This window comes from Gopherus flavomarginatus, chromosome 2 (assembly GCF_025201925.1).
Source record: "Gopherus flavomarginatus isolate rGopFla2 chromosome 2, rGopFla2.mat.asm, whole genome shotgun sequence".
Taxonomy (NCBI): Eukaryota; Metazoa; Chordata; order Testudines; family Testudinidae; genus Gopherus; species Gopherus flavomarginatus.
Window position 1 is genome coordinate 209,195,466 of NC_066618.1, and position 26,558 is coordinate 209,222,023.

The following is a 26,558-nucleotide window of genomic DNA, read 5'->3' on the forward strand; positions in this document are numbered from 1 at the left end:
AGTTGAGTGTCTGGAATAAGTGGACATATAGTGGCCAGGCATGGTCCTCTTTTGTTGTCCCACCATAAAGCCCTTAATTTGTACCCACTACTTCTAGCGGATTCCTTTGCAACAATGCCTGTTGTGCTGGTCTGATAAGCCTTCATTGGGCTAACACTAGTAGATGGTGAAACCATAAATGACTTGTTGCCTAACAAAGGTATCTTAGGAGCCGAGCTGGGAGCTAGAGCTGGTTGAACATTTTTCTTCAGAATGATTTTCTTATGAAAAATGCCCTATTTGCAAAACCACATTTTTCCATGAGAGAATTTTAGTTTTGCCAAAAAAAAATCAGTTTTTTGTTTTGTTTTGGTTTTTTTGGTTGGGAAAATTGAAATGATATCTTTTGGTCAATTTCATCTTCTACCAGTGAAATTGACCAAAAATCCTTTCCTAGATGGTTGCCAGGTGGAGAGCCAGGGGCACTCTGTCTCCCTGCTGCCTTCCCCTCAGCTCCAGAGGAGCTGGAGAGGCAGCGAGACCCCATGTGTTGGGCTGCCTGAGGCCTGGGACTCCAGTCGTCCAGGGTTTGTGTCTTCAGGGCAGCCCTACCCTTCCAGGACTTCCAGCCCTGCTGCCACAGGAGAGTGAGCCTGGGATGGGCTCCCAAGGTCTGCCGCTCCTGGCTAGTTCCACCATATGGACTTCCTCAGACCAGGGACCCCAGGTCTTCCAGACTCCTCCACCAGCTGGCACCACCTGGTGCCTCAGAGCCCCTAGTAGCTGCTGAGTGAAATTTACATTTATTGATTTTCAATGCTGCTGTAGCGGGGAAACTGGCAAGAATATCAATTTCACTAAGCAGTTGTGAGGGGGATCCTAGGGAGCAGAGGTTTTGATGTTTTCAAAATGAATTTTTTTTCACGATTCCTTGTTCGTGGCAAATTTAGAAAAATGTGGTTTTGTTCTGAATTGTAGTGAAACCTTGTTTTAAAAAACAGAAGATTTCCTATGAACTGAAAATCCTGTGATTTGGCCAGCTCTACTGGAAACCTCTATACTTAAGACAACTTCAGGTACAAATACTCCCTTCCAAAAGTGCCTCTTTGGCTATGTCTACACTACAGCTTATGTCGGCATCACTTACGTTGCTCAGGGTTGTGAATAAACCACCCCCCGGAGCGAGGTAAGTTACATCAACATAAGCGTCAATGTGGGCAGCGCTGTGTCCCCAAGGAAGCTGCTCCTGCTGACATAGCTACTGCCTCTCACAGAAGTGGTTCTATTATGCCAACAGGAGAGCTCTCCCTCATCAGCATGGAGTGTCTTCAGTAGACACTGCAGTGTGTGTGTAGATCATCTCTTTGCTTCCTCCAAACAGGACAAAGGAGTAGGGACTTATCCAAGCAACCAATGACTTAGTTTGTGGACAGCTGGAAATAGATATTGCAATTGGTGAAATCAACCAAGCTCTCTTGACAAAGTTCCCAGTGTCTGTGGCAAATTAGGCAAATTAAAAACCAAAACAAAAAATAAAAAATATTGTATATAGAAATGTCTTCTACACTGTAGAATAGAGGAGACCAGCATGTGTTTGGGGCAGTTTGGGAATTACAAAGATTAGTCTGGGAATTCATCTGTACGGTTCCAAAACTAGGGAACATGGAGACTTACACTTCAGAAAAGTTCAGGGTAACTGCACCTATATTCCCCCTCCATGATCAACAAAAGGTACCCACTCTAGACTCCTGGCTCCTCAGCCATCAGCTATTTTGGGCAGAGGCACTTGTTTCCCTCCCTCCTGACCTGGGTTTTTTGCAGATTGCACAGTTCCCAACCTACACTGTGATATCCCTAGCAAGCCAGACTGCCTCAAGCAGCCAGCCTCTACTTTCTGATTTCTTTTCAAAGGCTGTGATAACTAATTGCCAGCAATCCCAAGTTACCACATTACTCTTTAGAAGGAAGGACATTTATTCTTAAGGTGAAAGCATTACAGAGAAAACTTACTTACATGCATTCTAATAAGCTTACCAGGAGTCTGATAAGAGTCAGTCCTTCAGACCCTACTAAGCTGTTTTCTGTGATTACAAGTTCAAAACAGCCTTAGCTCAGAACTAGCACAACCATGAATAGTTCAGTCTTTTCTTTATATATACAGCTTGGGCCTTTGATACTGGTCTCATGTAGCAGGTGATCAGCAGACTAAGGCTGACTCCTCAGGGCATCACTATGAAAGGCTGGGTTTTTGCATAACTGGAGGTGGGGAATATGCATTCTCCTCCCCTTACATATTTCCCAGGAAACCCACTTCACACATACTGTCCCAAAAGACCATTCTTGTCTGTGACATTGTTCAATATAATCCTTTGATTATTAAGACAGACAATAATACACCTCTACCCTGATATAATGCTGTCCTCAGGAGCCAAAAAATCTTACCGCATTATAAGGGAAACCACGTTATATCAAACTTGCTTTGATCCACCAGTGTGTGCAGCCCCACGTCCCCGGAGCGCTGCTTTACCGCGTTATATCTGAATTCATGTTCTGTTGGGTCGCATTATATCTGGGTAGAGGTGTATATAACCTTTGAATTTAATACAGTGGATTCTGAAGATTGCTAAGCTTAGTTCACTAAGGTTTTTCAAGGATATTTCAGAAAATTGCCTTGTCACAGAGTCTTTCTATGGGCTGTTACTTGTCCCAGGATCACTTGTCAGTGCTCTTTTGTACCTTTAAAAAATCCAAGGTAACTTCAAAGACTGCATCCCATTTTTAATTTTTACGGAATGAGCAAATACACTGAGCTACAGAAAAGGTTTAAAATCTGTCAAAGGGAAAATTTCACACAGTCTTAATTTTACCACTCCATGCCTCCATAATTCTTGGCATTTATAATGGTTTATATGTATGAAATGCAACATACAAAGGCACTGACTAATCAGATTCACAAGAATTCACACTTAATCCCTTCAGCTATGACTTGCCACGTTAATGGAGCATTCTAGTAGTTTTTTTTTTATTTCAGTTTAGACAAAATACCTGTATCCCAGGATCTAGGCATCCAAGCAGCTGTTAAAAATATAATGAATAGCATGAAAAGAGCAGCAAACACCTTCCAACTTAAAAAGTCAGTAAGAGCTTGTCTACTTACATATTTTTTTACTGATTTAGCTATATTAATTTAGAGATAAATATAGTTGAATTGATGCAACCGGTAATGTGGACATATTTATTATGGTATAAAGAGGCTTATTCTGATATGTCTTATTTCCTGGGTGTCTAGATCTAAACCAACATAATTAAATTGGAATATAGACTGTGTTGGGCAGTCCTTAGAAAACAAAATCTCATAGGCCTTGTCTTCACTCTGGAAAAAAAGGTGTATTCTTAACTTGAATTAACTAACATGAGGAAAATCATGACAAAGACAAAGCAGTTTGCAGTTATTATCTGAGTTAGCAGGCCAAGTTGAAGGTTATCTCAGGTTAAGTCATGCACACATACACTTTCTCTTCCTCTCCTATCTCCCAGTGAAGACCAAGACCTATTCCCAAAAGAAACCCTGTGGCCTTGTCTACACTGCCACTTTACAGCGCTGAAACTTTCTCGCTCAGGGGTGTGAAAAAACACCCCTCTGAGCAATGCAAGTTTCGGTGCTGTAAAGTGGCAGTGTAGACTGCCCCAGCGCCGGAAGCCTCCCATCATGGGAGTGGGTTTTTTTTACAGCGTAGGAGAGCTCGTTGGTAGTGAATACATACACTAAATCTCAACCACCTCTACCCTCCCCAAGTGCCTGTTTAGTTGTGTAAACAACAGGTTGCTAAGTGTTTTATCTTTGGCTACAATCATTTGATTACACAACTGATCTTTCCTGAGCCCCTCTCATGAGTAGTTCAGTATCACTCCACCCAGTCTGACTTCATGTTTGCAAAGTATCTGTCTTCTCTTACCCTCCAACTGTAACTTCATCACCACCTTATTCTCCACGCTTCCCAGCTGCTACTGCACTAGATCTCCCCTACTAAGCTGGTTCCCAGCTGCCTCCCTATCCAAATCTTATTCTCTTCCTTTCTCCCTGATTTTCCCTTAAGAAACCCATACATTTGACTCCCAGGTACTGTAGAATTTGGCCACTTTGCTTCTCTTTTGGGATATTTGCTGCTCATCCATCCATTAACTTTCATGTATATTTTCTAGTCATCTCCTTCTATAGCAATTACAGAATGGCAGTTTATTGCCCAGGTAGGGAATGAGTACATGACTTTACATATAAAGAAACACTGTTAATATAAATAGGTCCTAAAATATCACTCCCCTAAGATAATATAATATACAATAGTGTGTTATTTAAGGAAGATACATTTTGAAAACTAAAATGTGTAAGGATTCAATTCAGAAAATCATGGATGCATGCATTTGGAATATTGAAAAGAAATTATATGTCTGAAATGCTAACTTTCAGAACTCTTAGGGTATGTCTGCACTGCAATTAAACACCTGCAACTGACTGGTGCCAGCTGACGTGAGCTTGTGGGCCTCAGGCTAAGGGGCTGTTCAGTTGCGGTGTAGACCACGGATTGGCAGCCTCTGGCACACGGCTTGCCAGGGAAGCAGCCTCGTGGGCCAGGCCAGTTTGTTTACCTGCCGCGTCTGCAGGTTCGGCCGATTGTAGCTCCCACTGGCCGCGGTTCACTGCTCCAGGCTAGTGGGGGTGGCAGGAAGCTGCGGTCAGCACATGCCTCTGCCCGCACCGCTTCCCACCACCCCCATTGGCCTGGAGCGGCGAACCACAGCCAGTGGGAGCTGCGATCAGCCAAACCTGTGGACATGGTTGGTAAACAAATTGGCCCGACCTGCCCAGGTGCTTACTCTGGTGGCGTGCCAGAGGTTGCCGACCCCTGGTGTAGACATTCAGGCTTGGGTTGCAGCCTAAGCTTTGGGATGCTCCCACCTCGCAAGGTCCTAGAGTGCAGGATCTATCCCAAGTCCGAATGTCTACACTGTAATTAAACAGCCCCTTAGCCTGAGCCCATGAGCCCAAGTAAGCTGTCACTGGCCAGCTGCAGGTTTGGAATTGCAGTGTAGACATCCCTATAGTATGATTTTTATAAAAGGTGAGTAGAGGAGTGTGTTTGTTTTTCTGATTTTGCTTTTAAAATATATAGTCCTCGGCTGATATACCAAGTCTATAGCCTTGAAAATAGTATATGGCAGAACTTAAATAGCCAGACAGATTAGGAAGTAGTTATACAGTGCAGTGGTGTCAGACCTAGTGGTAATAACTTTGACCTGGGGTTCCTGCAGTTTTTAGGTATAAGAGTAGTCTCATTTGTGCTCCTTTGGGACTCACATGAGTAAGTCCTTGGCCTGTTATACTGAATCTTCAGTTAACTTGGAGGAGTTATACGCATTCAGAGACTTAGCTTAAGCCCCCATCCTTCACACTGCTCCATGCACAATTCCCATACACAGCCCTAGTAACTTTACTGAGGCTGCATGTGGATGCAAGTATGTGCCTGCGTAAAGCTACTTTTCAGATTAAAATGTGTGTATGTGCAGTTAATATTTTAGATGTATATTTTCTATGTAGAAGTAGATGCATTTGGAAATATTTTCTACATTTGATATTGGACTATAATGTTACAGCAAATATTTGAAGTTCATTTTTGTACTCAACTTCCATTTGTGTGCATCTGTTTTGTGCTTAGTAGACATTTTAAATTGCATTAATATTCATCTTTAATTGTTCCTTAGTCCAGATGTACATTGTCTGCAAAAACTACACCTGTCAATAGTTATAGATTTTTATTTTACTGAAATATTTAATCTAGATGTTTTTTAAAAAGTTGAGTTGACTGACGAGTCAGGATTAGTCAACAGTCATTTGATGTATGCAAATGGAAATATTGTGTAACTACTGCAGCTTTAAACATTTTGTGACATTTCAGACTTGGGAAGTTGGAGCAAATGGCATGCAAGTTGAAGCAAACAGGTTTTGAGATTAAACATTGACCTATATAAAGAGGGCTTCATAAAAGGAAAATGACTGTAAAGGAAAATGAGGGTATTTTTAAAATGTAGTTCAATATATATTTATCTGAGACAGAGATTCCTGCCTAGACTTGCTTGTCCTCAGACCAACAAAGGTCATCATTGTAGTGTTAAAGTATTGTGATTATAAGGAATATTTCTGATGTCTCTGATAGTTGGTGTGGATGACTACAGCTCAGAGTCTGATGTGATTATTATACCTTCAGCCCTGGACTTTGTCTCACAAGATGAAATGTTGACGCCTTTGGGAAGACTGGACAAGTACGCTGCAAGTGAGAACATATTTAACAGGTATGCTTTTTAAATGTTCTGTTCTGTTTAAAGAACAAGGTGCATATTGTGTACTAATCTGATTTAGATATCTGATTAGAGGTCATCTGTGGACTTGTAAATATTCTAAAAATTTCTTTTAAAAATACATTGCCAGGTTAAAATTCATGTTAATCCACCCCTCCACATACAAATCCCTTCACCCTCCCTCCTCCCAAAAAAACAACAAAAACAAAACGTTTCTTAACGGTTAAGTACCTTTAATTCTCAGAGATCCTCAGAGTTTTTCATAAAGTGGATCATATCCTAATAGGTTCCTATGGATACTTTCCCTCCTATTAACAATCACATGGCAGTAGTTGCCACAGGGCTATCATAATTGTGGAAAAGTTATACTAGGAAAATTATTGTTTATTTAATTAAATGTAGCAGCTGCAAACAAGGGACACTAGCATCTTGTGACCTGCCAGCTTTGAGCAGACTATCAAGTATCCTGTGGGCCACTGGTAGTCCATATACCACAGTTTGAGTATTAAAACTTCTTTAGGATATTAAAACTGAAAACATTTTAAAAATCTATTTTACTTTTTCACCTTTTGTGTGCTTGGTTTATTTTTCCCACTGTGTGTTTTATAATAATGCAAGTGAACTAGTTATTTCATGTTCTGGTTTTTGTGCAATAGTATTATGTATGCTATAGTGTTTGGGTTTCACATGCTGCAAGGGAATGTTCGAATCCAAACCAAGACCTCTTTTTGTTGGAATTTTAAAAGATCATGAACATTTTGATATTAATATAAGTTACTGTAAAAGTTTTTTTGGTGTTTTATTTTAATAAAGCTTGTATTTTGGACCTAAACTACCTTTAATAATGTGTTTATGTGCAGTTTTTAATTTTTAGGCTTGCTTTCCATATACTTTTCAGTCACATTGCAGATTAGCCTGTTAATTTTGGTATTTAGGGCCCCTGTCCTTTAAAGATTTACATGTGCTTAATATTAAGCATGTGAATAGTCCCTAAAAGCGACATGCCCCCAATTTACCAGACTGAACTAAAGTTTTTAAATGTTCTACTTTATTAAGGTTTAGCTTGTTATAGCCATGAAAAAATTTTCTTCCTCTTCAAGTATCTTGCATTTAATAGGTCGTGGTGCTAATTTGGGTTTACTTCTGTGGAGAAATCCCTGACACACAACGTTTCCTCACAGTTTTGCAATTGAGAGCTGAATCAGCAGATCACCAAAGTAGTAGTTTCTAAATAAACTTCCTAAGGCCTATGGTATTTTATTGTGATATGTAATAAAAAGCAGTTAGTGAGGAAAATAAAACTTTTGTAAATGTCAAGCCAATGAGGTTCAAACTTAACAGGAATAATTTCCCCCACATGCATTCTCAAGAGGTTTTCAACTCCACTTAATAAAATAAAATAAAATCTTTTCTTTCTTTTTTCCCTTCAAACTACCCTTTTCCCTACACGTGCATGATCAGTTTTCTCTCTTTTCCCCATGACCCCATTATGGGTTAATACGTATGTTTTCTTATAAGTGTACTTAATGTTGTAACGTATACATTTCAAATGAAAATTATTCCATTTCTGAGGAAAGACTGCTAAAGTATACTTTATCTTCAAAACAGACTCAAGAATTTAGATTAGGAAGGTACTTTGAAATGATGTCAACAGAAGTTGGAGTTTTAGATTTACCATTGTTCTCAAGCCAGTGTTAGGGATCTTAATCTGCTTTATAATCACGTCTGATATTTGCCAAGTCCAGGGGGTGGGGTGTTTGGGTGTGTGTGTGTGTTTGGATATTAATCTTTTCATTCATAGTGGTACATTGAAGTTCAGTGTAAAATTGGGAATTAATGCAAAAACTCTTTTATGTTTGCTTGTTTGACAAATATTCTAATTACTAGTAGTAAAATGACTGGTTTCAAGTCCTGTTTTTTTTTGTAAACTTGAAAAATCTTCCAAATCATGATTTAGAATGTCTGCAGAAAGCAAATGGCAACTTTTTTCTAACCTTCCTTTATTTTTTCTAAATATGTACTTGTAGGGTGAAATTCATTTCTTATGAAAAGCTCTGGTAAAAGAGTCTTGCACCACTTAGACCCTGTGATAGAAATTAGGGGAAGAAAGGGATAAAATGGTTGTGCATAGAGGAAGTCTCTGCATCACCTGTGCTCTGTGGAGAAGTCTTGATGCTGGTTCCAAATCAGCAAGCAGTTAAGAGGAGTTTGGCGTGCCCGAGTAAAGTTATCTATGGTTCTTTGAGTATATAACTGTGAAGTAGGTGCGTACTTGCCTTGTGTGCACAAGATAAAAGTCTTGTGAATAGCCGTGTTCATCTGGGAAGCTCTTGTAGTCACTATAAGAAGGACCTTGTCTTCAGGCATCAGAATTCCAAAGGAGGTGCAAGCCATTGTAGAGAACCTATCCTAAGAAGGGATGGAGTTGCTCAGCAATCACACAGACAATGATCTGCATTCTTTGAAGGATTTGAAGGCTACCATACATTCCTTTGGAATCTATGCACTGTCTCTTTATCAAAAAACATACTGTTACACACCTCAGATGAGACAGAATAGGACAGGCTCTTGCATCAGAGAGCACAGTTATCCACCCGGGAAAAAGCCCAGATACATCAGGAAATGCCAGTCTACTTCTTAGTGACACATACTGCACCAGTGACACATCAGCATATTGGACAGAACTGTTGGGAGCCACATCAGAGCAACTTTAGTGAACATAACCTTCAGAAGCCACCTTGCTTCTTGCACCAGCTATGGTCTGCCACCAGAAAGAAGGGTGTCCGGATAGTAGTTAGTGATGGTTTCTATCGGGTTTCATTCTTTAGCCCACCTCCACCCCATTTCCCTCTTCCTCTTCAGGGACTTCTCTCACAAGAACCTACTGCAGGCAGAAATGGTTTAATTGCTTTGTGTAGGAGCCAAAGGAGGTGCTACCCAAATACAGGGGAAGAGGCTTCTTTTTCTGTATTTCCTCTTTGTTCTGAAGAAAATGGCTCTATTATTCTATGGTAGATCTGTGGAGATGCCACAAATACATACATTACCTCAGGTTCAGGATGGTAAAACTAGCCTCCCTCATTCTATCTGTTCAAGCTCAAAACTGATTAGCGGCTCGACTTACAGGACATATACTTCCATATAGCCATCCATAGGAAGTACCTATGATGCACAGTGGGTCCCAACCATTACCAGTACAAGGCACTGCCATTTGAACTCTCCATGGGATCGAAGATCTTGACAAACTGCTTAGTGGTGTTAGCAGCAGTACACTCAAGGAGAGGTGATATTCACGTTTACCTGTACCTAGAGGATTGGCTGATCAGAGGCAGGAGTCTAAATCTTGTGTCATTCCATCACAAATGATAGCTACATACGAGCTACAATCAACTCTCCACTGGTGAAATCTTATCTCCAGAGGACAGGTTCCACTCTTTCTAATCAATAATAAACAACCTAAAGTCAAGTCCAGTTGTAACATTGTAGACTTGCTGAGGTCTACTTGGCCACTTGTTGGTGGGTACATAAATGACACCACTTTCCAAACTTCACCTTTGGTCTCTACAACTTTGGCTGAGGGGAGAGTACTCCTTGTCCAAACACCACGTGAGCAAGAGGATCACAGTCTCACTCCAAGTTTTGAGAGAGCACAGTTGGTGGTTAAGTCCCAAGAACAGACCAAAGAATGTTCAATACTCTGTCCCCTCTGACAATGATACTCATTATAGACACATCGGGAACAGGATAGGGAGCCCATCTAAACTATTTATAGGTCTAGGGAATCTGGTCTCAAGATGACTTGAAACGTAAACATCCCTAAGCTCATGCCCATAGACTGGCTTGTATGGCATTTTCTATCCTCCTATGGAACTCCATGGTACAGATCTTGATGGTCAATATACTATATAACTAGGTAGGGAGGAGCTGGTTCATTACCCCTCTGATAGGAAGCCATCAAGCTGTGATATGCTGCCCAAATGGGATAACTCCATTGGCTCGTTCTCTTCCAGAAATCAGCAACAACATAACAGACTTCTTGAGCAGACCTGCAGTAGCCAACAATGGGTGGTTGCTGTGGAAATCCATCAGAGCTGATATTTGGTTAATTTAGGATTTCTACAGCTGATCTTTTTGCCACCTGGAACAGTGCCAAATACCCAAACTTTTTGCTCCAGAGGAATAAAATGCCCCATTTTGTTGCCAGACTGCTTCTTGCAACAATAGATCAAGTCCTGAATGCATTTCCACCAATTTTTCCCCGATCCCCAGGTTGATAACCAAAGTCAGAAGGAGCAAAGCCACTTTGATCCTTGGAATTCTTTAATGGCTGAAGCAATTTTGACTTTTGGAGCTATTGCTGGTGTCCATTTGGCACTCCATCCAGCTCCCAGGCTGCCCAGACATAATGTCACAGAATTGTGGTCAGCTTCTGCACCCAGACCTGCTGTCATTGCACCTGATGACTTGAATATTGGCTGATGGAGCACTACTAACAAAGACTGCTTCCAGCAATTCCTGAAATACTCATACAGAGCAGAAAGCCATATACAGGAAAGAGGTGCGCTTTGAAATGGATGAAGTTCTTCATATGGGCAGCCCAATGCAATCTAGACCCGGTAGCAGCCCCGATACCTAAGATCCTCAACTACATGCCGCACTTAAAGCATGCTGACCTTCTCTCATGGTTCACCTCACAAGAATATCAGCACATCACTCTGTGGTTCAGCCATGCTCCATTGTACCCCCAAGTGTATCCAAGTTTCTCAAAAGTCTTCTGCATGCTTAACCACTGGTTAGAGATCCAACTTTGATATGAGTCCTCCATGTCCTCCTCCTAAAGCACCTCCTTTTTAACAGCTTGCACACTGTTCATTGTGCCACCTTACCCTTAAGATGGTTTTTCTTGTTGCCATCATCTGGGCAAGGAGGATCAGTGAGCTCTAAGTTCTCATGGTTGGACCTGCTTGTATGTTCTTTCACAGGGACAAAGTTGTGCTGTATCTGCATCCCAGATTCATCCCTCAGTTGGTCTCAAAATTCCACCTAAACTATTCATTCAATCTGCATATTTTCTTCCCATAATCTGACTTGACAGAGGATAAAAGAAGCTAAGTGCTGTGAACATTTCCAGAGTCATACTCTATTACATTGACAGGGCCAAGCCTTTTAAGCCTGTCCCCTTGCCTCTTTCTGGTTACAGTCATCCCTTTGAAAGGCCAGGCCATCTCATCACAGAGAATATGTGGATCATGCACTGTATTTCCATCTGTTTTATCAGATGTCTGGCCACCCTCTCCTCTAAATGTCAAAGCTCACTCCACCATGGCACAGGCATTGTCTTCTGCCTGCTTCAGGAATATGCTGAGATCTAAAAGGTAGCAACAATGGGCAACTCACTGACCTTTGTCAAACATTACATCCTTGACTTAGCAACAAGGTCAGATGCCGAGTTTGGGAGAGCAGCGCTTCAATCGTTATTTGAGTAGTATAGCTGAAATTCCTCGTTCCCACCATCCAGTGAGGCCACTGCTTTCCAGTCACCAGTTACACATAATTGAAGAAGAAAGAACAGTTACTTACCTACAGTGACTGATAACATCTTGGGAATGGAATGGAATCAATGTGGCTGTTGTGACCTATCCTCAATACCCACTTTAGGGAGTCCTAAGCAACTATGGGTTTTGAATTGTGAGGGATTTGAGGGAGAGTCTTGGCTGTCCTGCTCTTTATGCCCTTTTGTGGGACCACAGGGAGGCATAGGGTGCATAAATGGCATCAAAGGACCCAGCTATTTAGAAGATATCCATCTTTTGTGCATGAGGCGCATACCCATTCTACAGTAAGATCCACATTGAGAACAATATCTTGAAGAACCATGCACTGTAGGGTAAGGAATCATTCTTTCCCTATGATTCTCTGTCTAAGGTTCCAGTGGTCAATGAAACCTTGGAGAAAGAATGCAGAATGGAAGTAGTAGGGCTGGGAGATGGCAGGTGAAACCTGTTACTTGCCTGCTAGTTGAAGGAAGGGAGGTCATTTACATCCCTCATAGAGTTTCTTGCATACAAGCTGAGTTTTCAGGGTAAACTTATGAGCACTACATAGATACTTCTGGTCATTTGATGATAAAAAATTTGGGCAAAGCATGAATCCTGATCAAACTGGAATTTTCTTGTTACATTATAGTCAATGAGCGTGTTTTTATTAGCTGTTTCTCTATTTAGACATGTGTAGTACTTTTTCCAGATTGAAACTTGGCACGGGTGATCTCATTTCAAGAGCAGAGTTGGAAAAAGTGAAGAGTCTCTACAGTTTGTTGTATTTTTAAAGAAAATATACAAGAAAGGAATTTCTTAAAATTTTTTTTTCATTTAGAACAGTTTTGCAGATGGTTAGTATGTAATGTGGATGGATTACTTTTGATATTGTGGAAAAGTTTACCCATTTTAATTCTAGTAAGTTTTGATGTTGAGGCTTTTGACGTTCATGGAAATTGTCTGTATTTTCCTGGCTCCAGTTAAATTAATTGCAAAGTTCCTAAGGCCCTGTGTATGTGAGAGATACAGCCATTTATTAGTAACCAGTCTGTGATAGTTTTAATTATGTGGTTGTTTTGTCCACACAGATGAATTTTTCCATCGCCCTCCCATTTGTCAACAAACTTTTTTCTGTCCACGCCTACGTCACTGTGATTGTACCAGTCCATTCTGGGAATATCTAGGCGGTTATCCCTTACTGCATCAGGAATGGGATAGGTTGCTTGAAGGACATACACAAAGAGCCAGCAGCCTGTGGGGGCAATGCAGTCTTGTCTGGGTTGCCTTGCTATATAGAGAGCTAGAGGACCATCCAGACTGGGGATAGTTGTGTATATCCCATCTGTGCTGCCAAAAAGTGCAAAACTGGTTTCAGAAAGAAAATCACATGCCAGTGTAGGCTGCTTACAAGAAGGAAAGCTGATAGTGGCTATGATTACTAACCAGTCATTAACCATGTTGTCTGAACACATCCCGTTTAGAGCCATCCATGTCACTAACAAATTACAATTTTGGTTAAAACTTGGATCTTGTCCTTTAAATTTCTAGACTAGTCTGTAGTGTCAATATCAAGATGTTTTGGTTTCATTATAAAAATTTCATGAGTTACAAGTAGCGGGTGAGGTGGTTCTGATTTACATGAATGCTGCATATCTGTTACTCAAACATAAACAGAGCTGTACATGTTTTTATTTTCATGATGCATGTACATGACTTTGTGTAGGCTTTGCACAAAATGCAGCTTTGGTAGGTTATCTTTAATTTGGCTATAGTTAGTCTTTACTGAGTGCTCATACTTTCATTAGTGGAAATAACTCGTAGTTGTATCAAAAACTGTTTAAAAGCAAGGGTCTCGCCTCACCTTGCCTCAGCCAAGTAGGGGAATTCAGAGTTGAGTATGAAAATCTGACTCTCTCAACCCCCACGCCCCCTGGAAGATGGGAATAATCCCAGGTTGTTGACGTCACGTCTGATGTCCTTTGTCCTTGTAAATTGAAGAGAGACTGTTAACATTAATTCAACTTTTTACATTTAATGTTAATAGTTCTGATATTTAGTATAGCTCTAAAAATCCTTGGAGTATTTTAAAGGTTTTTTTAACTAAAGTTATTAAGGTAAAATTATTTAGATCCATTTTTATGGTCTGGTTAGAAAACTTGTCCACACCGAGAAATATTGAGTAATCGAAAACGTTACTTTACTGCTTCCAAAAATTGTATGATATTTATTCTCTCATGAACTAGGCAAATGGTGGCTCGAAGTTTGCTGGACACTTTGAAGGAAGTCAGCGATGATGAGAGAGATTGTATTGCTGTGCTGGAGAGAATCAGCAGATTAGCTGATGATTCAGGTATGTAGTATGAAAGATCATAATGGGCTAATGGAGAAAGATCAAAGCTTTTAACATTAGGTCAGTGTGTTTTCCCTCCCCTTTCATATTTAAAATGAACCTTAAGAATTCCATATGTATTTTCTGTTTTATTTATTTTTTCTCGGAGACTTTCTTCCCCCCCGCTGCTGCTTTTCTCAATAGTGCTTTACCAAAACAGCTAATAATACGTAACTCATCTATAGTGCTTTTCATTAGTAGATCTCAACAAAAGTTTATGTTATGTAATCAAGTATCCCAAATAAATGTGGTATCTCGCAATTTGTAGATGAAGATACATTCTCTGCCCTAAAGAGTTGACAATTGAAGGGAGCCTAATCCTGTAAGCCTTCTGTGCAAAACTTCCATAGGCTTCAGTAGGAGTTTCACATGCAGAGAACTTGCAGGTTCAGGCCCTATGTTGGTCAAATCAGTCACATGATATTACAAACTGCTGAGTAAAGGAGGACATGAGAATTGTTGATGAGGTGGACGGAAGGATTTTTTTCTTGTAATAGTAGGGGTTTTAGGAGCAATTTGAAGGCGGGGAGAGGGCTTTTCTGATGGAACATATTGAAACTTTTGGATGTTTGAGATGTGAAGTCAAGAATAGAAGCAAGAAAATGGAATAGTGAGGCAAGAGGACTGGGAAGAGAGTAGGGGATGGGATTGAATAAGGAGAAGAGCAGGGAAGTAGATGCAGTAAAATTACATATGTAGGGCTTTCTAAGTGAGGATGTGTAGATTCAATTTGATGTGGTAAGAAACAGGAAGTTATGGAGATACTCACATCTGGAGAGGTGATGCTGCGGTTGAAGTAACAAGAGAGGAGGATTACTTCAGCAGCAAGAGAGGCCTGACATCACAGGAGGCACAAACATTATTTATACTTTTATAGCAGGAATGCTGTGGGAGTTTGAGAAACCTGTGTAGATCTAACATGAGGAGAAAATTGCTTTTGGTCTTCATCTCCCTTACTCCTTTTCTTTCTTCCAGAATCACAGAACACATTGCTTTTCAAGGCAAATTGTTCTGCTAAGGGGCTATAATGTTAATTTATGATGCATGTTTTTTATATTTTATATGAGCAAATGTTATTGATAAATAAGTCGCCATTCTGAGTAAAAAATAAGATATCAGTGTTAGTTTTTAATATATATTTAAATATATACAAAATAGTGGTAAACCATTGTTTCTAGGGCACTTTCCGGCTTAGGTTTTGCTTTTGAAATCTATGTATCTATAGCAGCAGTTTGCCTATTTTTGTTTTTCCAACTGTGCTGAGCACTAGCATCTCCCAGGGCCTCCCGTTAGTTTTGGGTTCTCAGCACATGTGAAAATAGAACATATGTGTCTGGGGGAAAATAGCTTCATGCAGAGCTTTTTATGCGTTGGTGCAGTAATATCAGCAGTCTTTATTGCTATAGTGATGACCAAAAGGAATGAGCAAGTCTGCTGCCTAAAGCTTTCATGCATAACTGTCAATTTGACACATCCATTTGTAGAAGAAAGACTGAGTACTGAGACCTGAGCTCTAATCTGCTTTGTTTCTTTTAGCAAGAGTCGTGTATTTATGGTCTGGACTAGTATTTGGCTAGTCAGCAAAAGCAGCATTTTAAGCTTTTTGTGCACTGTAGAATTTGTTTCCTGTGCTACTAGTTTTGTCATACTGTGGGCCTGATTCTGCAGCTGCTCCGTGAATAATACTGCCATTAACTTCATTGTGACTTTCATGCGTGGTACAGATGTAATATCAGGCAGTAACCTTTTTCTTTAAGACAGTCAATTTGAACATTCATTGTCCATCTTAAAACAAATGAAAAACTTGTTACAAATGGAAATAGATCTGTCTTGTTGAAGCTGGTTAAAGAGAGTTTGAATACTTGTATCTTTTCAATCTACACTGCAACATTAAATAAAATTACTAATTTTGTATGGTAAGAAGTGCTATTTTTGTGATTTAGGTTATTTTTTAAACTTAAACTTATAAACAATTGAAAATTTTCAATTATTTGTGCTTTGAACTTGCTTAGTTTGGCTCAAATCTCTGTATGGTGGTACTCTGGCTTCATTGTTAGAATTACAACCAGAACCAAGCCCAAGTATCGAGAAAAGCCCATTAGTGCGTGAACTGCTGTGAGATCAGACTAAACTAATATTGACACCTTCTCATTTTTTGACAGCTGATTTCCATCACTGTCACACTTGAACCATGATAATTGTTTTTTTTCTGTTTTTCACCATCTCTCAGCTGGCTCAAATGAGAAACTGAGGCAGTTTTTTATTGTGGGCATATTGTATAATTAAGTTTGAAGGCAGAAACAGGGATTTGCATTGAATGTTGCATAGTCGAACTGAGAGTCCCCCACCATTGCTATTCTTAGGCTTCTTGTCTATCACGGAGGATTTCTGTGACTTTCGATGACCTCTGACTTCTGTAGCGGCCAGTGTGGCTAGCTTCAGGGCTCAGCAGCAGTTTGGGTGGGGGGCTCAGGGCTGGGGGTTGGAGCGTGGGGCAGTGCTATACCTCGGTGGGGGGGCGAGGAGGGCTCCCCAGAAGTGGCTGGCATGTCCCTGCAGCTCCTAGGGGGAGGCACCACCAGGGCTGCCCCCTCAGTTCCCATTGGCTGTGGTTCCCAGCCAATGGAAGCTGCAAAGCCGGAGCTCGTGGCGGAGGCAGTGCATGGAGCCCTCTGGCCTTCACTCTTCCTAGGAGCTACAGGGACATGCCGTCTGCTTCCCAGGAGCTGCGCGGAGCCAGATAGGGAGCCTGCCAACCCTCCCACCCAGGACCAGTGGGGGTCCCAGATCGTGCACTGCTGCCTGTTCTCTCTTCCCTCCTCCCTGGCACCAGCAGGGGTCCTAGGCCATGCGCTGCCACCCACCTGCTCTCCCTTCCCCCTACCCCCCAGCACCAGTGGGGGGTCCTGGGCCAACACACCCACCCGCGTCCGCGGCACCCCCGGACCGCCCTCCTCAGACTTTAGTTAGGGGTATACAGTGCAAATCATGGACAAGTCACGGGTCATGAAGTTTTGTTTACTGCCCGTGACTTGTCCGTGACTTTTATTAAAAATACCTGTGACTAAAATGTAGTCTTAGGGTATGTATACATCTACAGTTTTGCAGCGCTGGTTGTTACAGCTGTATTAGTACAGCTGTATAGGGCCAGCGCTGCAGAGTGGCCACACTTACAGCAACCAGCGCTGCAAGTGTTGTTAGATGTGGCCACGCTGCAGCGCTGTTGCACACCGCGGGGAAGGAGACCTGCTTGGAGGGGGGGTCGGGGAACGCCAGAGCAAACCGCGGGGAAGGAGACCTGCTTGGAGGGGGGGTCGGGGAACGCCAGAGCAAACCGCGGGGAAGGAGACCTGCTTGGAGGGGGGGTCGGGGAACGTCAGAGCACACCGCGGGGAAGGAGTCCTGCTTGGAGGGGGGGTCGGGGAACGCCAGAGCAAACCGCGGGGAAGGAGACCTGCTTGGAGGGGGGGTCGGGGAACGCCAGAGCACACCACGGGGATACCTGCTTATTCCATGGAGGTCAACAAAAACGCTGGTGAGTGTCTACACCTGATGACCAGCGCTGGTGATCCAGCGCTGGATCCTCTATACTCGAGGCATGACCGGGTGTACGGCCAGCGCTGCAAACAGGGAGTTGCAGCGCTGGTAGTGCCGTGCAGGTGTGTACACATCCTAAGTTGCAGCGCTGTAACCCCCTCACCAGCGCTGCAACTTTGTAGTGTAGACAAGGCCTTAGCTATTGGTAATCAAAATATAGGTATTACAGCTGGAATGCTAGAAACACCTATACTAAGGTTGTCTAAACTTCCATTACAGACCTGTATCTTCAGACACTTCTGATGTTAAGTCCATTATTGGGCTGAAATTTTCCAGTCATGATCTCTACCTTTTTTTTTTTTTTTTTTTTTTTTTTTTTAAAGTTTGAACCAAAATGGTTCAGTTGTGTGTCTGCAGTTGAGTACAAGAATGAGTAAAAATATGATTTTTATTATAAAAATTATTATTCTAAGAACACAGAAATTACCATACTGGATCAGACCAGTGATCTGTCTTGTCCAATATCCTATCTCCAACGGTAGCTAGTAACATCTGCTTTAGAGGAGGAAACCCAGAAGTAGGAAGTTGTGGATTAATCTGCCCCAAGGAAGGTTTCCTCATAACCCCCAGTAGTTCGAAGGTTGGTGTCAGTCCCAAAGTTTGAGGGTTACTGTCCCTTCCAAAGTTCTTGTTTTTTGTTGTTAATATTTACTGCCATAATTGGCGTAGGGTATGTGTGCTGGGCAGAAGGTATCATTGCACACACAAACATTTAGTTGGTTTTTTGTATCCTGATAAGCTCTTTACCTCACTGACAACTTGTGTAAAGAGTTCCACAAACTAATTATACTTCGGTAAAAATATTTCCTCTTCCGAATTTGCTACTTTTCAGTTTCATTGTCTCCTTAGTTCTTACAAAAAAAGAGCGAATAGTGGTTAATGTGCAAACACAAATCTGCCTTGTGTATACATATGTGCTTGTGTGAAGCCCATCACCATAGCATCCGAATGCCTTACAACCATTAATTGATTTATCCTCCCAACAACTCTTGTGAAGTGTAATGTATTCACCCTTGTGAAAGTTAGTGTTGTAGTGAAGACACTGGACTGGGATTCAGGGGTAATGTCCCAGCTTTGCCACCGTCTCCTTTGTGGGCGTGGACAAGTCACTTTTGCCGTATGTAAAACGGGGATAATTGTACTTCTCTGCCTTATCAGTAATCATGATTCCCTCCCTACCTCAGTTGTTTTTGTAACGTCTTATGTTTTGTTTAGCAAACATGCAGCCTGATGCTTCAGGTCCTGTGTGCATGGAGTGCCATTAACTCCCTTTTGAAGTTAACGTTTCAATTCCCATTGAAGTTGTTGAGAATTTTGCAGAGTGCCTGTAGCGCTGGGCCCCCTTCATTTGTAACGTCTTAAGACAGGGACTGTATCATCATCTATTTTTGGAAAATACCATGTGTATTTAGGGTACTATAAAAACTACTAATGTAATAAAAAAAACTTTTTAAAGGGCTATTGGGGAAAATGGCAGGGTTGGAGAAGAAAGTCTCCTGCTGGAAAAATATTATATATTTCACCAAACATAGAGGTTGTTAGAACACAGTCACCAGAATGACAGACTAGTTAGTTTTCTACGTACATCTGTCTCAAAAACAACTTTCTGGATAAGTTTTTGGAAAATGTTAAGTTTATCATGAGACTAATTATGAGGCTGTAATCAATTTAAATGAAAAATATCTTTTAACCATAATTAATCAAGTAACATATGGTAAGCCTAATATAAATAACTTGTCTGCCATGTTTCCAGGATATGTGCACACTGTGCATATTATTGCTATACTAAGAAATGACTGCCAGAGTTTTTTCTTCAGCAGATTTATGGGATGACAGTGAATAGTTCTGAAAACATGTATGGATGTCAAAAGTAATGTTGAAAAACCCACTTCAAGTAACATTTTGAGATACTGGCTCATAGCCTGCTGACAGCTTAGTAATGTTTTTTAGTCTGCAGCTGACATTGTCCCTAAGATTTTGGAATAACTGAAGTGCTTATGTGTCCCCAGCTGCCAGCAGTTCCACATTCTTCCACTCCATCTTCAACTTGTCAGAAGGTCCTCTTCATCCCCTAATTGCTTCAACGTCTCCTCCCCCTGCCAAAAGTCCTTCTCACTTGGCAGTTACTAGCAAAAATTGTCTCCTTGAATTGCTAATCCCTAGTTTGGTCCACTCTTGTTTGGTTAGCAAGGCATATGGAAAAAGCAAAGCATCACATCTGACAGTCTGAAGGAGCTTGTTTGTGTCCATGGGTTATAGTCAGGAACAGAGGACGGAAGAGGATAATTTAAGGGCCGGATCAGATGATAAACAGTCACATAAAAAAGAATCTAGCACATCAGATAAGGGCAGGCAAATAAACAGGGACAGGTTTTTAAAGTGCTTGTACACAAATGCTAGAAGTCTAAATAATAAGATGGGTGAACTAGAGAGCCTTGTGATAAAGGAGGATATTAATATAATAGGCATCACAGAAACCTGGTGGACTGAGGACAATCAATGGGACACAATCATTCCGGGATACAAAATATATCAGAAGGACAGAACAGGTCGTGCAGGGGGAGGAGTGGCACTATATGTGAAAGAAAATGTAGATTCAAATGAAGTAAAAATCTTAAGCAAATCCACATATTCCATAGAATCGCTATGGACAGAAATTTCATACTATAATAAAAATATAACATTAGGGATCTATTATTGACCACCTGACCAGGACAATAATAGTGATGATGAAATGCTAAGGGAAATTAGAGATGCTATCAAAATTAAGAACCCAATAATGATGGGGGATTTCAATTATCCCCATATTGACTGGGAACATTTCACTTCAGGACGAAATGCAGAGATAAAATTGCTCGATACTTTACTTTAAATGACTGCTTCATGGAGCAGCTGGTATGGGAACCCACAAGGGGAGAGGCAACTCTAGATTTAATCCTGAGTGGAACGCAGGAGCTGGTCCAAGAGGTAACTGTAGCAGAGCCGCTTGGAAATAGTGACCATAATACAATAGCATTCAACATCCCTGTGGGGGGAAGAACACCTCAACAGCCCAACACTGTGGCATTTAATTTCAAAAGAGATATCTATACAAAAATGAGGAGGCTAGTTAAACAAAAGTTAAAAGGTACAATGACTAAAGTGCAATCCCTGCAAGTTGCATGGGCCCTCTTTAAAGACACCATAATAGAGGCCCAACTTCAATGTATACCCCAAATTAAGAAACACAGTAAAAGGACTAAAAAAGAGCTACCGTGGCTTAACGACCATGTAAAAGAAGCAGTGAGAGATAAAAAGACTCCTTTTAAAAGTGGAAGTCAAATCCTAGTGAGGCAAATAGAAAGGAGCACAAACACTGCCAGCTTGAGTGCAAGAATGTAATAAGAAAAGCCAAAGAGGAGTTTGAAGAATGGCTAGCCAAAAACTCCAAAGGTAATAGCAAAATGTTTTTTAAGTACATCAGAAGCAGGAAGCCTGCTGAACAACCAGTGGGGCCCCTTGACGATCGAAATACAAAAGGAGCGCTTAAAGACGATAAAGTCATTGCGGAGAAACTAAATGGGTTCTTTGCTTCAGTCTTCGTGGCTGAGGATGTTAGGGAGATTCCCAAACCTGAGCTGGCTTTTGTATGTGACTGATCTGAGGAACTGTCACAGATTGAAGTGTCACTAGAGGAGGTTTTGGAATTAATTGGTAAACTCAACATTAACAAGTCACCGGGACCACATGGCATTCACCCAAGAGTTCTGAAAGAACTCAGATGTGACGTTGTGGAACTGTTAACTAAGGTTTGTAACCTGTCCTTTAAATCGGCTTCGGTACCCAATGACTGGAAGTTAGCTAATGTAACGCCAATATTTAAAAAGGGCTCTAGAGGTAATCTCGGCAGTTACAGACCGGTAAGTCTAACGTCGGTCCTGGGCAAATTAGTCGAAACAATAGTTAAGAATAAAATTGTCAGACACATAGAAAAACATAAACTGTTGAGCAATAGTCAACATGGTTCCTGTAAAGGGAAATCGTGTCTTACTAATCTATTAAAGTTCTTTGAAGGGGTCAACAAACATGTGGACAAGGGGGATCCAGTGGACATAGTGTACTTAGATTTCCAAAAAGCCTTTGACAAGGTCCCTCACCAAAGACTCTTACGTAAATTAAGCTGTCATGGGATAAAAGGGAAGGTCCTTTCATGGACTGAGAACTGGTTAAAAGACAGGGAACAAAAAGGTAGGAATTAATGGTAAATTCTCAGAATGGAGAGGGGTAACTAGTGGTGTTCCCCAGGGGTCAGACTTAGGACCAATCCTATTCAATTTATTCATAAATCATCTGGAGAAAGGGGTAAATAGTGAGGTGGCAAAGTTTGCCGATGATACTAAACTACTCAAGATAGTTAAGACCAAAGCAGGTTGTGAAGAACTTCAAAAAGATCTCACAAAACGAAATGATTGGGCAACAAAATGGGAAATGAAATTTAATGTGGATAAATGTAAAGTAATGCACATTGGAAAAAATAACCCCAACTATACATACAATATGATGGGGGCTAATTTAGCTACAACGAGTCAGGAAAAAGATCTTGGTGTCATCGTGGATAGTTCTCTGAAGATGTCCACGCAGTGCACAGAGGTGGTCAAAAAAGCGAACAGGATATTAGGAATCATTAAAAAGGGGATAGAGAATAAGACAGAGAATATCTTACTGCCATTATATAAATCCATGGTACGCCCACATCTCGAATACTGCATACAGATGTGGTCTCCTCACCTCAAAAAAGATATTCTAGCACTAGAAAAGGTTCAGAAAAGGGCAACTAAAATGTTTAGGGGTTTGGAGAGGGTCCCATATGAGGAAAGATTAAAGAGGCTAGGCCTCTTCAGCTTGGAAAAGAGGAGACTAAGGGGGGATATGATAGAGGTATATAAAATCATGAGTGATGTAGAGAAAGTGGATAAGGAAAAGTTATTTACTTATTCCCATAATACAAGAACTAGGGGTCACCAAATGAAATTAATAGGTAGCAGGTTTAAAACAAATAGAAGGAAGTTCTTCTTCACACAGTGCACAGTCAACTTGTGGAACTCCTTACCTGAGGAGGTTGTGAAGGCTGGGACCATAACAGTGTTTAAAAGGGAACTGGATAAATTCATGGTGGCTAAGTCCATAAATGGCTATTAGCCAGGAAGGGTAAAGAATGGTGTCCGTAGCCTCTGTTCATCAGAGGATGGAGATGGATGGCAGGACAGAGATCACTTGATCATTGCCTGTTAGCTTCACTCCCTCTGGGGCACCTGGCATTGCCCACTGTCGGTAGACAGATACTGGGCTAGATGAACCTTTGGTCTGACCCGGTATGGCCGTTCTTATGGTACTCCTGAAAAGAGAGGAGCAAGCTCTGTCTTCAGACTGTGATAGACTTTCACCTAGTCCAGTTTTTTGTGTTGAACACAGCCCTAGCAAAGTCTGTGTGGGATAGAAGGACAGATGAAAGGGAGGGGGAAGTGAGTGACTGATTAAGAGGCAGGGTGGGGATTAAGAAGTATAGTAGGAGAGAATTGGAAAGAAGAGGAGAGACAGTAACAGAAAGAAAGAGGAGGAAAATGGTATATGAAAGAGAATGTTTACCAGATTGAAGGAGATAAAGGAATAAAGCTTTAAGATTTGGTTAAATGTATTACTGTTTAAATTATTCTAACTGTATCCTGAGACCATACAAACTGACACAGTTTGTGTAAACTATATAAATATGTATGCAAATTAGATTTTGCCCTCAGGGTCTTGACAAGTCACCATTGTGATTCTCAGTGCTGGAAATTTTATGCATCTTAATGTGAAGCTCAATACACAGGTGGTGGTTGTGCTGGGAAAGATACTTTCAAAAGGTGTCATCTTTCTCCCCACACTGCGTAGCCAGCCTTCTAATACATAACACACATAAACCAGTATTGTTTGATGTGTGTTTTGTCAGAAGGTGGCATCTAATTAAGAACAGAAGCTTTCATTCAAAGCAATAAATATATCCTGTGCAAAAAACTTAATTACGTAGAGTTAAGGGTTTTCAAATGAGTTTCTTCAACACATTAGCCAGAGATGAAGAAAATCACCAATTGTGGCAGCATTAACACCTACACGAACTTCAGTCCTCAAACATTATTACCACCCAAACCTCATGATAACCAAATACACTCAGGCTTCATCTACCTACATGGGAGAAATTGACTGGTATAGTTATTGTGGAATAAGCTATTGTGAAAAAGCTCTTCATGTGGACACTATTCCAGAATGAAGTTACTGGTTTTTTCGCAATAACATCCACATGGGGAGTTACTCTAGAATAGCTATGCCAGTCAGTTTCCCCTTGGTAGACAAACCTTAAGACTCCTCAGCTCTGCAATTCCCTTTCCATGCAACATACCAACAACCACAGTGCACACGTCCAGTGTCTCATAACCACAGTGCAGTCGGAACCTAAACCTAAGCTAGGTTAAGATATGTTTCCTGTTGGCATGTGTAATGTTAAAGTCTTTGTGAACCAGTATCAGGTCACTGGGCATGTGCATTGATTTATACGTTGATACGTTGTCAGGGAACACTGGAGCTTTTTGACTGCTCAGTATGGGGGGACCAATTGAGGCTTTTGGCACATGAGGAGATATGAAAGTCACTTCTGGATTTTGAGAGAAGCACTTTAGATTAATGTTTCTGTTTAAAATGATCAATGGCGAAATAGTTAATTCAGATTTAAAAATGAGAATTACAGTGTTCTATGCAGTGTAGTGTAGTTCCCAGGATATTGCAGTGTCAACATTTCCAACTCATTGAGATGATTGGGGCAATTCACACTTTGCAGAGTACAGTAGAAGCTCAGATTTACAAACACCTCTGGAATGGAGGTTGTTCGTAACTGAAATGTTTGTATCTCTGAACAAAATGTTACGGTTGTTCTTTCAAAAGTTTACAGTTGAACATTGACTTAATACAACTTTGAAACTTTAGTATGCAGAAGAAAAATGCTGCTTTCCCTTTATTTTTTTAGTATTTACATTTAACTCAGTATTGTACTGTATTTGCCTTTTGGGGAGAGGAGCGGGGGGGTCTCTGCTACCTGATTGCATACTTGCAGTTCCAAATGAGGTGTGTGGTTGACTAGTCTGTTTGTAACTCTGAGGTTCTACTGTAATTGTAGCAGGCAGTTACTAGGGAGGACAAAAATGTATCAATTTGCACTTGAATCATCTTTTCAAGTTCACATCCAGGAAAATTAGGAACAACTTAAAAACAAAAAAACCCTTAAATTCTGGAGTACGGTTCCGTGACTAAACACATGAACACATGAGAGCTTGGTCGAGCTAAATTGAATTTTGATAAATGAGAAAAATAAATACAAAAGACTTAAGTGTAAAGCTTGAAAAGTACCCAGTCTATGAAATATTTGGAGAAAGTGTATGTTTAAGATGTTACAAAGTTGTCTGTGGTAATTTGCTATAAGAGGACACAAAGATATACTTTCAGGTGGCAAAATTAAAAAAGGTAGCATTTTAAAATGTTCCCCCTGACAAAGGTAGAAAATTATTTTTCCAAACAAATGTTATGAAAAATGTAATCATCCTCTGAAGATTTATTGTGATGTTTGGAGTCTAAATGCAATAATTAAAATTTGAAGTAGACATTTTTAATCCTGACTGAAGTAAAAATCTCAACCCAACTTTATTTATTTGTATTGTGTTAGCACATACATAGAGGCCTGGGCCCATTGAAATAAGCCCTGTGCAAACATAAAACACAGATATGGTTCTTGTCCTGAAGACCTTACAGTCTGTCTGAGTAATAACCTTAACCAGTGCCTCCATAATCTGTAATTTGGGATGATGATTAAACCATTTGTTTCTGTTTGGTTACAATTTGTATTTTATAGAATTAATAATAGTGATTGCAGTTTACTCTGATATAAAGAAATCTAGCTTTAGGCTGCCATAGGACAAAGTTAAGTAGGAGAAAGAGGTGGAGAAATGAAAGTGGAGAGAATGAGGGAGGGTTGGATATTTTTCTCTTTTCATCTTTGGCATTATTTTTGTTAGTACATTTTTAGGAATTATAATGCAAAAGTCTGTACTAATGTAAGATTGAGACTGTGGATCTAGGTCCCTTTTCAGCAAGGCACTTAAACATGTGCTTTAGTGTTTTGCAGAATTGAGACCTTAAACACAAATGTCAGGGAACTTAAAAGTTTAAGGTTCTCGCATAGCAGCAGTAGTATTACATATATGATGTATATTGAATTATTAACTATGCTGTTAAATGTATAATTTAATTACATGAAAAACTACATTAAAAGAGCATTATTAAGGTTGTAAAGTCAAGCTCTCTGAAATTAGGAAATGCCAGAATTAAGGCTGCCGAGCAACCTTATTTTGTCCTCCTTGTGCATGGACATCTTGATATAGTGTTTAATTACATGATCACATACTATAGTTTCTACAGAATCCTTGCCTCATTCAGAGCACAAAATAAAGTGGTGCTAACTTAATTACAAGATTTTCAATATTTTGCTTTATCAGTGTGTGGCTATCAAAACCCTGCTCTGAATACAGAATTTTTAGTTTCATCATGCGTTTATATATGGCTCTTATAACTATAATCTCTGAGTGCTTCACAGATATTAATGAACTTATTTTCACAATACCCTGGTGAGGCTAGGGCAT

General features: G+C 40.6%; 1 protein-coding gene across 5 annotated transcripts in view; it reads left to right on the forward strand.

Moving 5' to 3' along the window:
- PPP4R1 (protein phosphatase 4 regulatory subunit 1) overlaps positions 1-26,558 on the forward strand; it is a 92,644-nt gene that overhangs the window by 22,888 nt on the left and 43,198 nt on the right. For 3 of the 5 annotated variants that reach the window (XM_050942141.1, XM_050942142.1, XM_050942144.1), the window contains 2 exons: positions 6,192-6,327; positions 14,114-14,220. The exons of 1 other annotated variant lie outside the window; for it this stretch is intronic. In XM_050942141.1, coding sequence (XP_050798098.1) covers positions 6,192-6,327; positions 14,114-14,220 — 243 coding nt within the window. The remainder of the gene's footprint in view (positions 1-6,191; positions 6,328-14,113; positions 14,221-26,558) is intronic. One more of the 5 variants, XM_050942143.1, reaches the window with a different exon arrangement.